Source organism: Cygnus olor, chromosome 10 (genome assembly GCF_009769625.2).
Source record: "Cygnus olor isolate bCygOlo1 chromosome 10, bCygOlo1.pri.v2, whole genome shotgun sequence".
Lineage (NCBI taxonomy): Eukaryota > Metazoa > Chordata > Aves > Anseriformes > Anatidae > Cygnus > Cygnus olor.
Genome location: NC_049178.1, coordinates 22,473,655 through 22,486,786, shown reverse-complemented (window position 1 = coordinate 22,486,786; position 13,132 = coordinate 22,473,655). Strand labels below are relative to the sequence as shown.

Genomic DNA, 13,132 nt, shown 5'->3' with positions numbered 1-13,132 from the left:
GGGGCGGCTGCGTGCGCCGCGGCCCCGGTCCGGTCCCGGGAACGGAGAGAGGGATGGGGGCGAAGGGGAGGAAGGGCCAATGGGAGAAAGCAGCTGGAGACGGGGGAAAGAGCGAGGAGGGAGGGAAGGCGGGCGAAGAGACGGAGGGAAGGGAGGGGGAAGGAGAAGGAAGGGGTTGGAGGGGCAAGGGGGGTGCGAAGAGGCGCGGAGGGGGCGGAAAGGGAGGTGGGGAACACGAGGCGGGGGCAGGAGGAAGACGGGCAGGGCGAGGGCAACCGCCGCGCCGTTAAAGTGCCGCGCCCTCAGGCACCCGCGGGCGTCCCGTGCCCCACCGCTGGGGCCGGGGGGTGGTCCCCGCCCCGCCCGGGCCCGCCCCGCGCGCAGCCGGCCGTACGGGGCCCCGCCGCCCCCGCCCCCGCCGGGCCGCGCGGCGGGGCAGGGCGGAGGCGCGGCGCTGACCGCCACGAGCCGGCTCAGCTGCCGCCCGCCCCGCCGGCTCCGTGCCCGTGGCCCCAGAGGGGCTCCAGCGCCGGCGCGTCCGCCAGGGGCGAAGGCGGCGGCCCACGGGACCATGCTGTGAGCAGGCGGCAAGCGAAGTTGCGGTGGAAGATGAACAACGCCGGTAAGTGCGCGGCTCTGCGGGCACGGCTCTCCGCAGCCGGGCATCTTTTCCCCGGTGCTGACAGCCGCCGGGCGGTCGCCCTCCCTCCGGTACCGGCATCCTTCCTCCTGCGGCTGGGCGCCGCTCCCCACCGCCGGCACCCCTCGGTCCGGCAGCCGGCGCCCAGGGCCGGTCCTGCCCGGCCCCCGCCTCGGGTGCTGTCCGGTTCCCGCGGGCTTCGGAGGGGCCCCTCGGCCGGGCCGGCGGCGAGCCGCGGGCTCCGGGAAGACCCAGGCTGGCAAACCGGGAGGGCCGCGTATGTTGCGGGACGTGGCTCTGCCTCGGACATGCTCGCGCCTTCACAAAGCCGCTGGGAAATTTGTTGTGACTTCCTTTGGGAAGTCTGGAGTTTTGGGGTAGTGTTTTTTGCAATGGACAAGAAGTTCTGCAAGCCCAAACCTTTCCTTCTCTCTTCTGTTAATTTCCCAGAAATTTTCCCTGGTGGAAACCGGGGAGGTGAGAGAGACTGGATGAGAAGGGAAGAGCTACTAAAGAGAAGGCATTCAACAGTTAGACATTAAAATAAGTGACTGAAAATTTGGGGCAAACTTCAAATTCTCCACCGACTTTCTGATTTTAGGGATGAGGCCTGTGTGTAAAAACTGTGACTAGACAGGAAATAATTACTACTGACTTCTGAGTTAATTAGAAAAATCTAATGCTGCACAGAGGTAGAGAGGAAAAGAAACAGTCCCTTGGTATCAGCCCTGAAATTTTCCTCCACAATTGCTTCTTGCAGAGAGTGAATGTCACCCGGCACCTCACTCGCATGGATGTCCTGAAGCCTAGAGATATCACGGCTAGATGGCTGGCCCTGCCATTGTCATATGTTGGGAAACTGTGAATCACTGTTTGCCCAAGCACAGGAAGACTGTATTGGAAAGGATCACTTAGGTCCAACCCAGCCCCCTGCTGTTGTATCAGGTTGTCATACCACTCCTCTGAGCTTATAGCTGTCCTTGGAGTGGGGAATAGGACACTCTCCTACCCAAAAGTGGTGACATTTCCATGCTGTTTCCTTGTTCTTTTCGGACTGGACTCTGGCCCTCCTAGGAGACAAACTCATTTGAAGGTTAAGCAAGCCAGCCAAAAATTGCTTTAGTTGTGTTGCTCCAACCTCTTTTTCTTCATCTTTCTGTTATTTAAAAATGAGCAGCTCTAATTTGGCGTGATCTTGGTGGATGCGCAGTGTAAGGAATGTCAGATTATTCAGCTCTAAACTCTGAAATTTTGTTAGTAGTTTTCTTTGTTCAGGAGCATGGGGCTGAATGGGACTACCTTCATTACTGAAAGCAGTAACCTATTGTTACAAATCACAAAGTCATATTACTCCTTTTATCAATTCATCAGGTTATACAAAACATTTTAGGCAGCTCTCCTGCTACTTCTCTCAGGAAGCTGAGAACTGCTTACTCTTGTCACTACTCCTAGTTTCCAAACCAGTTTCATGGCCATTTATTCTTGGGATTACATTGTCCTTTTGCTTAAAAATAGTTCTTTTCCTCCTCTGGTGTTTACCTCCAGGTTGTATTTATAGAGAGTGTTCATATCCCTTCTCAGCCTTTTGTTTTGTGCATTCACACAATGCAAGGAATGTCTCTCCCATCAGTGCAAAGCAGAACTTCCTATTGAATCTGAAGGAGAGGGGTGTTTATTAACTGGCACAGCTCAGGGACCCGCATCAGTGGTCTTTGTATTACAGTAACACATAGCACCAGTAAGCAGTCATACGTGCAGACACATAAGGCAGCTTTGATCCCACAGAAGTTAAAATAAGGGTGGACAGAAAACAGGAAGGGAGATATGGATTATCCTCAGAGATGCAGAACTGATATGAAAAGAAAAATGAAGCAGTCCAGCAGGGTCACAGGAAATCTGTGGTAAGTGACAAGAGAGAGCCCCATCTCCCAGCCTCACGCACAGGACCTGCCAGGCTCTCTGTACGTGTTTGTTTGCTGGGTGCTGAAATGATGCTGCCCAAAGGATGAAGGTACAGATGTTAGAATCCAAATTGTTCATAGGCATAAGCAGATTAGAAATTCTTTCAGCTGCTACTGAAATTGGTAGAGGAAAAGCTGCCATATGTACCTGTAAAAAAAAAAAAAAAAAAAAAAATCTAATCCCTGTCTTCTTTGGCTCCCAGGAAGCAATATATGAAACAGCAGGTGAATATAAGCTGTCTGCTGCTGTGTGAGCTTCCTATGGTGAAGTCACAGACAAATTGGAAACATCACAAACATTTAAAGTTATATTGAAAAGAAATATATGCTAGTAACTTAGAACCAAGATTATTTGTTATCATACATACGGGGTTTTTCACAGACAGCTTCCATGGCCATACCAAGACATGTATGTACAGCCTGTTTAGAGACAGTGAAAATGCTGGAGAATTTGTGAAGGATCAAGATATTTGGTGTTGAAACTTATCCTTTTCTCATTATACTGTCTTTATATTTTTCCATTTCCCCAGCAGTGCTTCTCTGTGGGATATTATGCTGTTATATTATATTTCCGGATGGCTGCAATGAAGTTAGATAGTAAGACAAATTTGTAAACTGTTGATCAGACATCCCAGAGTCATAATGCATTGAGGATGAATTCCAGTAATTGTACAGTACAGCATTTTATTTCTGCAGGGTGGGATGTGCTCTGACAGCCCAGATGATAATATTTCAATTAAGATTTGTAAGGAGACAAAATTCCCTTGGGATAGTTACTACTGTCTATGGGTCTGTCTCCACACTAGTGAAACCTCCATGCTGTGTGGACTTGCAGAAGACTTTTGATCAGTGGCTTGAAGGATATACATTGTTAAGAGAACACAGATTCTTTGCAAAAATACCAGAATTATGGAGAAGCTGAAATCCCATTTTCGTAAATGACTGAGGCATTTAGGAGCCCTTGCTGGCTTTGAATAAGACCTAAGACCTGAAGTGCCTGAAGTCCCGACTCTCAAAAGACTCTTAAGTAGCTAGTTCCTGTTAAAGTCAAAGTGGAAGGTGGTGCCTAAATCTGGACTCAGGTCCCATTTGAAAAGAAGACTTGCAGTCCTGTACCATTAGAAAATCCAAGCCTAAACACCTTTTCCATTTCAAGTGACTCCCCTGCAACTGTTTTCATTTCTTAGGTAACTGCTGTTATTTTAAACCTATTATTTTTCTCTGACTGTGTGAAATAAGTGATGAATTCACATGCTATAAAACGGAGATTTTTGCAGTGAATAGTACAAAAATTATGACATCTCAGTTATTTACAGTATATCCTGGGGTCCTACCAGTGACAGCACTAGTGTTTTATGAGTTGAGCCCCCTCAAAGGGATTACACTTTCGTTGTAAATCATGCTACCTCATCTATTTTATCTCCAATGTATTGAGGCAGGTTACACAGCTTATGCTGAGTACTTACCTCAATTCAGAATGACATTAAAATGGCTTATCGGCATAAGCAGCTTAAACACACCCTCACTGGCTGATTTGGATAGCTGGCAGAATTGTAATTACAGCTTGGAACATATAGCTTCTTATACTGCAAATGAAATAAATGAGTTTTAGAAATCACTTTTCTTGTCTCACTTTACATTTCTGGCAGAATTACTGCAGTGGTTGGTGTCCATGTCCTGCCCAGGTCCAAAGCCAGCTCTTCATCCACAAAGAAGAGCTGTCTGTTTCATTTACCATGAAACTCCATGTGTTATTTTGATAGGAAGTTTTGTCTACCATTGAATCGTAGAACTTCTTCTTCTCTAAGGAGTAGGGACCGTGGTGAAAGCATAAAACCTTGTGTTAGACAAACTGAAATAGACACAGGTAGAGAATTTCTTCTCTGTCCTGCTTTGTAAGAACTTGGTGTTGTTTTGGTAGCTGATGTATGGAAACTTCTGCATGTGACTGTACGGAGCAGCTGCACTGTTTCCATTAGCTCCTGGATTTGTGCAGCACTTGGTGCATGTGGCTTTTGTTCATAGTATGAGCTCTTAGACAGCACAGTTATTCTCTGATGTGAGAGAGAGTGGGAATATGATGGCTGCTGGTATAGGCAAGGTTTTTTGTTGTTTCATGTTGTTGTCTGGTTGATAAGATAGAAGAAATTCTACCATGAAATAACTTGTATCCTTTTGGGTCCAAACCATTTTTGTGTCTATAATAGTGTTTGGGCAAGTGACATTCTGTGATTCTGTGACATGTAAATGAATTCCTGTATTTACTACTACTCTTAGGGTTGCATGTTCTTATTTCCTCAAAAGTGGGACTTCACTTGCTTGAAGTGGGGAATCTGATCCTCATCTTTGGAAGAAGTTACAGATTTGAATCGAGGCGACTGTATAGATGCAAAAACATACATTAATGTCTGTGTATTATTTTAGCAGTGCACTGATTTTAGAGAGAAGCATTTATATAACAGGAATACACTCTCGGTTAATTAGGCTGAAGACTGGCTAACGGGCAGTAGAGAATCTGTTTAGCAGTTATCTCTGTATCTTTATCCAATGGTAGCATGTATAATGCAGGGATAAGGAATAGGTTGATACTGTTCAATATTTTCATGGTTGGAAAGCAAATAGAAAAGTATCAGATGACAAAGTTCACTTTATGATGCAAAAATTGGTGACGTAATTAACAATGTAGGCAGGGCAGTTATAGAAACAGATCAGGATCATTAAGTTGGATCCAGTCAAACTAATTACACTTAATGTATATTATAAAGCTATCAGTTAGAGACAACAAACAGGGGAAAACATAGCCTTGGGAACAACTGAGAAGTCATAATTTACAAGCAAGTCAACCTGATATATTAACAAGCTAATAAAGAATAGTGAGAACCAGGTCTAAGAAAGTACAGAGCTGTGTAGATAGCATCATCAGTACCCGCTCTGGAACTCCTCTTACAGGTCTGCACTATATATCTTATAGGGGCTCCTGGAAAATTGGAAAAGTTCAGGAAAAAAAAAATCTAAAAGAAAAGACTTCAGGAAAGGAGAAATTGTCCAACTGCAAAGATTTAATGAGTTCATCTGATCAATTTACCAAAACCAGGATTGTACAGAGATGTGGCTGTAGGGAAGTATATGTCTTCTCCAGAGAAATACTGAAGAATAAGAGTCTTTAACCTAGCAGAAAAAACAATAATAAATGCTGGGGATAGAAGCCAGACAGTGCTGACTGGAAATAAAGGCTTTGTTTCAAAAATCTGCAATTCATTATGGAAATAAGATAAGGAATATACTAAGGTATATACCCACCTCTTACTCTCTTCAGACCAAAGCTTTCTAGAAGACAAGTTTTGCCTTTATTCTGATATAACTGAGTGAAATTACACAGCTTCTGATTAGAGCTGAATAATACTTTCTGATGCCATTTCCCAGACATTTTCCCTCTACCTCCTGTTCCTCATCCACTTGATGTGGATTTGAAGCCTTTGTTCCTGGGCAGGAACGTTGAGAATCAGGACTTGGGTGCGTTGGTTCCCACTGAAATTCTAGGTTTGGTGCGGTCTCATCCCACTATTGCAGTGTGGTCTTTCTATCTGCACGGTCACTTCCATTTAAAAGCATTTCTGCCCTCTTTTCTTTATGTCTCTCTCATTTTAACTTGTATCTGAATTGAATTAATGACAAAGGAATGAGGAAACCACAGGCCACATAAGTTTGTTGGTCAGAAAAAGCTACTTTAAGCATCATAAGAGATGCTTGAACTTGGCTATGGCACCAAAGATAGAACTAGTATCTACACTGTGGAGCTAACTCATTTCTTGGGCCACTGTCAAAAGACCATGGGCCTGGGACAAGTCTACAGAAGTCCTTGTAAATGTGAAACCTCAGTATTTAATTAAGTATTCACCCCAAACCAGTTGTTTGATGGGGTAGAGATGTTGGTAGTTATGGTCCCTTATTAGCCTTAATTAAATTCTAGGCTAATTCCTAAATTAAATCTGGAGAACATCTGAAAATGGGTAGTTGTAGTGTTTCAGGCAATACCCCACTTTTCAAAGAAATGTGAACAGTGAGGGCTATGTGGGTTGGCTGGTATTGCAGGAGAGCTGCTAGGCTTACTGTCCACCACTTAGAAACTTAGATGTGGAGAGACAGGGGTGGAGAGCAGAGTAGTTTTGTGTGGGCCATGGCAGGAACAAAACCATGCTGAAATGCAGGTTGCCTGAAGGAAGGTGGGTAAGGAAAGGAAGCCGTCCTTGTCAGTACAAGGAAGCATCGAACAATAAGGGGAGGAGCAGGCTAAAGAAATTCCTATTCCCCATGAGTTTCCTTTTAAGCACAAGGTGGGTGTGTCTCCCTCCAACATAAAATGCATCCTAAAATAAACATGAGCCATTATTTGTGAACATACACGTTTCTTATGGTGCAGTGATGTTTTTTATCCATTTAGAAGTTACAGCCAGATTCTTTTAAATGGTTCAGACACCAAAGGAAGCAGAAATTGGAGCAGTGAAGTTGTTGTGATAAAAGGCAAGTGGTGGTCCATTGTGCTTGACAGATTTGCTCTCTTTTCAGTAATTGTTAGGGTTTATTTTAAACACTTGTGTATGCACACAGCACCAAAAGGGGAAAATTGTTAAAGGAGCCTGATGGAAGGTAAGATCAACACATTGAGTAGGTAGAAAAAAAAAAAAGTATGGAAGAAATTCGAAGTGGCCAATAGTTGGCCCAGTGGGAAAGAGTAGGACACCACGATGCCTATTGTCAACATACTTTGAACAGGGCCAGTTATCATAAATTCTCTTCTCCAGCAATGTCACTGAAGGCAGCAGGAGGAGGAATTCAAGATTACTTAATTCTTGCTACAGAAAATTTACCACTGAAGGGAAATCGGGTCACTGTTTTTAAGCTATATCTTTCTTTTTTTTTTTGTGGATGCCTGCATGGCTATTTTGCGTAGAGAAAATGAGTTAATTAAATTATTTTATATCAAGTTTGTTTATAAGCCAAAGCTTAGAAGATCCAGGCGTTCTCCATGCTCCAGTCTTTTTCTCACTGCTCGTTGTTTCAGTACAGACAGTCTCTGACAAGAGCAAGGATAAGAATACGCAGACTGCTCCAGCCTTGTCACGTCCCAGGAATGAAGCAGGACATAGTATATTTGTGTCCTACTCTTAGAGTGACATTCCTAGGAAAAGCCAGACAATGCAGAAGGTGTTATAATGCCTCCAAAGCCATGTTTCTCTCTTGGAGTTAGTCCTAAAAATGCCTTACTATGACGTTAAGGGGTCCATTGCTGATTTCTGGTGGGAAAGATCTATAGACTCAGTTGCAGCTAGTAAAATCTCATGCTACCATCCCTTTACTGCCAAAAAGTTAGGATAGGATGTTCAGTTGTTGCAGTAACTGACTTAAAAATGCCAAGAGCAAATCTGTCTGTGGAGCCAGGCTTACGAGATACTCAAGCCACTCCTATTCCCACCCTGTTTGTAATTGGTAACAGTTTTCAGCAGTCTGCAGATTTGAACTACTGAAGATTTGATGCTGGCTGCAAGAGCAGTAATGGTACTTAAGTGTTTGGCACATCACATTTCTGAAGTGATCTGGAGGGCAAGGTTAGCTACCCATTCTGTGATTTCAATAATTAGGGAGATGCCCTGCAGCTCAAAGAGCAGTAGATACTGTGAAACAAGAGTATTCACTACAGTACTGGAGGCTGGTGAATATGCAGTTATCTATCCCTCCTTCTCCACAAGTAGCTTCAAACCTATTCCCTCTTCTGAACATGAATGATTTTATTCAAAGCCAGTAAGGGCACGTACCTCCTACAATGTGCTATTTCTGCAGGTCAAATCAAATTGTGACATTTCCTAGTGACTTCCAGCTTTGAGTAGCAGGGACACAAAATAAAGCAAGGAGCTAAAAATGTCGAGATTACAGGATCATGGGTCATCTGTTTCATTCTTTATCCTACATCATAATCTCCAGGTTGACTATTGCTGTAGAAGCAAAGGAGGAACAGCAGGATATTCTCTGCCTGCTGAGGGTCTGCAGAGCACAAGGGCTCTTTAGGGAGAGCCTGCGTCACTGAAGGGATCTTGTGCTACAGAGGATGTTTTCTGAAAGTCCCTACAGAGCTACTGGTATAATCACAACCTGGAATCAGAAAAAATGTCTGGGCTGTTCCCAGAAGTTAATTTATATTTTGAGGTTATTCCTTTTCAGGTTAAAACTATGGTGACATTCATTTCTAGAATCTGAGGTGACTGATAAGCACACAGATCACAGATGTTCACTTCCAAGCTGAATAAGGTGTTGAAGATGAAGATGGAAATAACATATATGCAGCTAGCTCCCTTTATCTGCAAAGCAACCTTGCAGATAAAGCAACAGTGCTACATGGAAGCTGGACTCCTTCTGCATTAGAAGTCACTGGTATAAGATAAAGTGTAGTGTAGAATATATTCTGGTGTATTTAATAAGAAATCAAGATGACTAACATGTCTTCTCTCTCTTCTCTCTAGAAATCACAAAGCCACCACTAGCACCGAAACCAAAAATTATCGGTCATCTTTCTCCAGTAACTGTCTCCAAATTTTCTCCTTCACTGCCAAGGGCTGACATTCTTCATAACCCAAACTCTATGTCTAGAGGTCCCAAACCACCTATTGCTCCCAAGCCAAAACTCTCCGCTGACACTGAGGGCAAATCCAGTGTTTATACCAACAATAACTTAAATAAATGCTCAAATGGTAAATTGATCTTTCTTGATGGAGAGCTGTATGAAGGAAATCAATGCCATGCCCATTGCCCGGAACCTGAAGCAGATAACGAATACATTGTAGTTCCTGAAGCTCAGCTGACCAGGAAAGACTGCAATGACTTGCAACACGAGCTTGATCAGAGCTTAGATTCCTCTGCAGAGAATGAAGTTTTGGAAACTCCAGAAGAGGCAGAGAAGGAAGAGGATAACGTTGCTAATGATGAGGACACAAGCAATCAGGAAGTTGAGCACCATAACTCTTTGGATAGTGCTGAACCAATAGAACCAGACTCTGAAGCCTCAACTGTAGACTGTAGCCGGTCTGAAGCACTTTGTGAGGAGACCTTGGATGCCCCTGATGAGAATTATTGTTCTTCCAAGAATGTAGATGAAGATGTTGTAGGTGATTGCAGTGAAACCAAAAACAAGGAGGAAACTTCTAGTAGTCTTGAACTGGTTGAAGACTATAGTGAGATTGACAGTGATAACATTTTGAATAGAGGTAAGGACCTAATGGGTGATATCTGTGAAGATATCATTCCAACGCCACTTCCCACAGATGAATCAATCCCAGGTTGTGAAAAGGCAGGGGAGGATGAGGAGGAACTGCCTGAGATTTTAGAAAATGGAGATGGATGTCCAGCACATGATGGTGATCACAGTGTGTATGCACAGCTTGATTTGAATATGGAAGAGGAATTAAAAAATGATGACAGTGCAAGTCTTGACATGCTGCCCAATGAGACCAGTGAGGAAACAGCTCTTGGCTTAGAACTGCTTGAAGGTGAACCCAGTGCTGAGAATGGTTTGGGAGATTCTACCCATCAAGCAGCAGCTGAAGAGGAGAAAGCAGACACAGATGAGTACAGTAATACAAACACAGAAAATGCCAGTGATGGCTGCCAGATCACTGAGAGAAGAGATGAGGAGACATCAGAGGTAGCCTGTGAAGCAAGCCAAGACTCTGTGAAAGAGGAGGAAGAAGCTGTGAATGCAGAAAATGTGGATGACGGCTGTCAAATTGCTCCTTTTGAGAATTACTGTGGTGAGGAAGTACCCACAGAACATTCAGATGAGAATCCCCAAACAGAAGGGACCTCTCTGAATGGAAATGGTCAGATTTCTGATACTCTACCTAGTGGTCCAGGGATGGAACCAGAGCTGGAAGATGTGCCTGTTGAAGAGCATAGTGAAAGGGTTGTCGAAACCTCTAAGTCAGATGAGCTGCAACTTGAAGACAATGAAGTGAAAGCAAAAAGCCTCAGCAAAAGTGTCCCAAGTCCAACTCAACAAGTCCCATGTGAGGAAGAGTTAGAAGTCTGTAAGCATGGTAGAATGAATGTAAAACATGGGACCAAAAATGTCTTGCATGAAAATCTAGCACTCCCTGAAGTAGTCATTGTGCCTGAAGAATCAGAGGAAAGAGCAACTAGTAGTGATTCCCTAGATGACCCATATGTGCTTCCCGCAGAAAATGAAATCACTCGTGATGGGCAGACTGATTCAGGAGCTGATCACAGTAAGAGGGATGAATTAGGTATGGATGGTGAAAACAACTTGCTGACCATTGATCGTAAAAGCGTTGTCACTAGAACACGGTCACTCTCTGGGAAAATGCCAGGCTACGTGCCAGAAACAGTTCCAGAAGAAACTGGACCTGAAACTGATTTACTGCCTTCCTGCAATGGCTCTGGGACTGAAGATGTAAGCAATAATTTATTTTCAGTGGAAGGAAAAACAATGGAAGCCAACAGGGCATTACCAACCAAGTCAAGACGTTTTATTTTATATCCTCGGTCTTATTCTGTTGAAGGGAGAGAGATACCTGTCTCCATTTACAAAGAAAGTGATGGCTATGTACTTGATGATGGTAGAATAAAAAGGACAGAAGACAACTTGTCTTTGCCTTGCGTTAATGGTTCCTCAGGTAGTTTTTCCCAGGGAAATCTTTCATCAGGTGTATCTACTCCATCCTCAGTTGTTGATATACCACCTCCTTTTGAACTTGCCTACATCACCAAAAAGCCAATCACTAAAAGTTCCCCTTCACTTTTGATAGAGAATGAGTCACCTGATAAGTATTCCAAGAAAAAGAAGTCTTCCTTTAAGAGGTTCCTCACTCTAAAATTCAAGAAGAAGACGGAAAATAAAGTCCATGTAGATGTTAATGTTTCCTCTTCGAGGTCCTCATCAGAATCCAGCTATCATGGGCCTCTGAGGCTGCTGGAGCTGGACAGGAGAAGCCTAAGTAGCTCACCTCAACTAAAATCACATGTGGGGAAGCTCCGTGCATCTGAGTCTCCCTCAGCTGTTCTTTTCTATAAGGATGGTAAGAGAAAAGGAACACCCAAGTCCTTCAGCAGGAGTGTGTCAAGGGTGGAGTCCTTTGAGGACCGGTCCAGACCTCCTTTCATGCCACTTCCGTTAACAAAACCTAGATCCATTTCTTTTCCCAATGCTGACACTTCTGACTATGAGAACATTCCAGCTATGAGCTCTGATTATGAAAATATACAAATTCCTCCTCGAAGATCCACAAGAGCAGGAACTTTTACTGAGTTTTTTGAAGATCCCAGCAGGGCATTATCTGCTGCTAATGAGAATGACGGCTATGTGGATATGAGCAGCTTCACTGGCTTTGAGAACAAGCAGCAAACCACAGACCAGGAAACAGAAAGGTATTGTAATACGTTATTATGTAAGACCTGCTAGCCTTGGCCAGAAAGGCAAGGCCTCCCTTGCTAGGTACCGTAGGCAGATCTTCCATGTTGCTTGGCTTATGTCCCTCTCAGGAAATGCTCACAAAGCAAAACTAGAAGAATATATATTAAGCCTTTATCAGTGAAGAAAAAAAAAGACAACAAATTAACTCTTAACTTTGTAAATGCGTGCCAGCAACAGTGGTGGATCTGGATCCTATGGTTTGCAAATACAAGCCAAAAGATCTTTCACTCAGACAGTGGTGAGGCACTGGAACAGGTTGCCCAGAGAGGTGTTGGATGCCCCATCCCTGGAGGTGTGTTCAAGACCAGGTTAGATGAGGCCCTGAGCAACCTGGTCTAGTGGGTGTTATTTATATACGTGTAATTCAACTTTCAAACTACAGCAGTTAAGTATAGACCATAAAATCCCAAACCATGAGCTAATCAGACTAAACAATTAATTTTAAAAGTTGCTTTAAAGCCTATCGTTAAGGATCTTTTGACAGAGTTGCTGATTTCTGAATGAATTAAATAGCTCTGTCTGAAATCATACGCATTGCTAGGATTAATAATAATCTTTCATCCCCTTTCCATTAGGTTATTTGCAAATACAAAAATGTTCCAGAGATATCCCTTTCGATAGTTACATAGGAGCAATGCACTCAAGATGTTTGAATTAATATTCCATTATTACATTCCTATTGTCAGATTATAGCATATAATCAGCGAAGTGCAGAGATATAAATAAGAAGGGTATTTTTAATTAAGATCATGGTAACAGGTAGAAAACAAGGTGCAAAACAAATGAAAAGGAATATTTTTAATGCAGTCACATTTTGTTAGGGCTATGTGAAAATATAAAAAATCTTCAAAGGTATTTCAGACTTGGGGAATGAAAAACTGTTTTTAACACCTGAGTCTTGCACACTCATTCTAATACAGCACTTTGTCTATTTGAGAGAGGCAAGAGTTGGTGGTGGGGCAGCATGAGGAAAGACATTTCAACAGTGTTTAAGATGTGGATCAAACGTGCCTGAAGCTGAGGGTTTTGGGATGCAGGCCTGCGACTTAGCTC

General features: G+C 43.5%; 1 protein-coding gene across 1 annotated transcript in view; it reads left to right on the top strand.

Moving 5' to 3' along the window:
* The first annotated feature begins 426 nt into the window (after window positions 1-426).
* Window positions 427-13,132, top strand: part of FGD5 (FYVE, RhoGEF and PH domain containing 5) — a 100,563-nt gene continuing 87,857 nt past the window's right edge. Inside the window, exons 1-2 of the mRNA XM_040568382.1 lie at window positions 427-622; window positions 9,117-12,033. Of these exons, the coding sequence (XP_040424316.1) occupies window positions 610-622; window positions 9,117-12,033 (2,930 nt within the window). The 5' untranslated portion in view covers window positions 427-609. The remainder of the gene's footprint in view (window positions 623-9,116; window positions 12,034-13,132) is intronic.